The sequence below is a fragment of the Cebus imitator genome, unplaced genomic scaffold, assembly GCF_001604975.1.
Source record: "Cebus imitator isolate Cc_AM_T3 unplaced genomic scaffold, Cebus_imitator-1.0 Scaffold469, whole genome shotgun sequence".
Lineage (NCBI taxonomy): Eukaryota > Metazoa > Chordata > Mammalia > Primates > Cebidae > Cebus > Cebus imitator.
In genome coordinates this window covers 445,520-446,679 of record NW_016107784.1, presented here as the reverse complement: position 1 = coordinate 446,679, position 1,160 = coordinate 445,520, and the positions used below count along the sequence as shown (strand labels likewise).

Genomic DNA, 1,160 nt, shown 5'->3' with positions numbered 1-1,160 from the left:
GTACAGCGGCGTGATCTCAGCTCACTGCAACCTCCATCTCCCGGATTCAAGCAATTCCCCTGCTTCAGTCTCCCGAGTAGCTGGGACTAAAATATTGCTAACTTTTATTTCTGGCCAGGCACCATGTGTCACACCTCTAATTCCAACACTTCGGGAGGCCAAGGTGGGTGGATTGCTTGAGCCCAGGAGCTCCGGCCAGCCTTACCAAAATGGTGAAACCCCATCTCAACAAAAATAAAAATGGGGGGGTTGTGTGTGTGTGCACGTGTGCATGCTAGTGTGTCTGTGTGTGTGCACACGCACTCATGCATGCTCATGTGTGTGCGCATGCGTGTAAAAAAAAGAAAAATAAATAAATTAATAAAAATAATTAGCCAGGTGTCATGATGTGTACCTGTGGTCCCAGCTACTTAGGACACTAAGGTGGAAGGATGGATCACTTGCACCCAGGAGGTGGAGGTTGCAGTGAGCCCAGATTGCGCCACTGCACTCCAGCCTGGATGACAAGAGCGAAACTCTGTCTCAAAATAAATAAAAATAAATAAAAGATAGTTATGAAAGCATTTCCTCTTCATACGTAAATTATTTGCAAGAGCCGATGTGCTGACACACAGCACACACATCTATATGCTTCCACAGAGATCTTAGCCATGCAAATTAGCCTAATTTTTGTTCATCTTATTGCAATGACAAAACAATCCTACCTGTCTGTAACCAAGATTCAGGACGTTGGAAAGTTCTCGCATCTGCTGAAGGCTGAGGTATTTCTGTCTCTGAAATCTGTCATTGAGCACACACAGCTGGGTGGAAGAGAACACAGTTCTGGTCTTCTGTCTCTTGACCGGGACCTTGTCTTCCTTTGCTGTGGCGCTACTCTCTGCAGCAGTGGGTCGTTTGCCTTTGGGGCTGGTGGAAGAATCTGGGCTGTCCTGAATAAGCAGATCCATGGAGGAAGGAAGAGGGGACACTGTTGGGAACAAATAAAAGGACGCTTTTTCTCTAAAGCTTTTTTCAAATATTAAAATATTCTGTTAAAAAAAAAATGTTTTCGGGCCGGGCGCGGTGGCTCAAGCCTGTAATCCCAGCACTTTGGGAGGCCGAGGGCGGTGGATCACGAGGTCAAGAGATCGAGACCATCCTGGTCAACATGGTGAAACCCC

At 46.6% G+C, this 1,160-nt stretch overlaps 1 protein-coding gene across 1 annotated transcript in view; it reads left to right on the top strand.

Annotated features, from left to right (window-relative positions):
* The first annotated feature begins 686 nt into the window (after positions 1 to 686).
* The window catches only part of LOC108291815 (solute carrier family 2, facilitated glucose transporter member 3-like), a 33,689-nt gene continuing 33,215 nt past the window's right edge, over positions 687 to 1,160 (top strand). Inside the window, 1 exon segment of the mRNA XM_037732735.1 lies at positions 687 to 761. Coding sequence (XP_037588663.1) covers positions 687 to 761 — 75 coding nt within the window.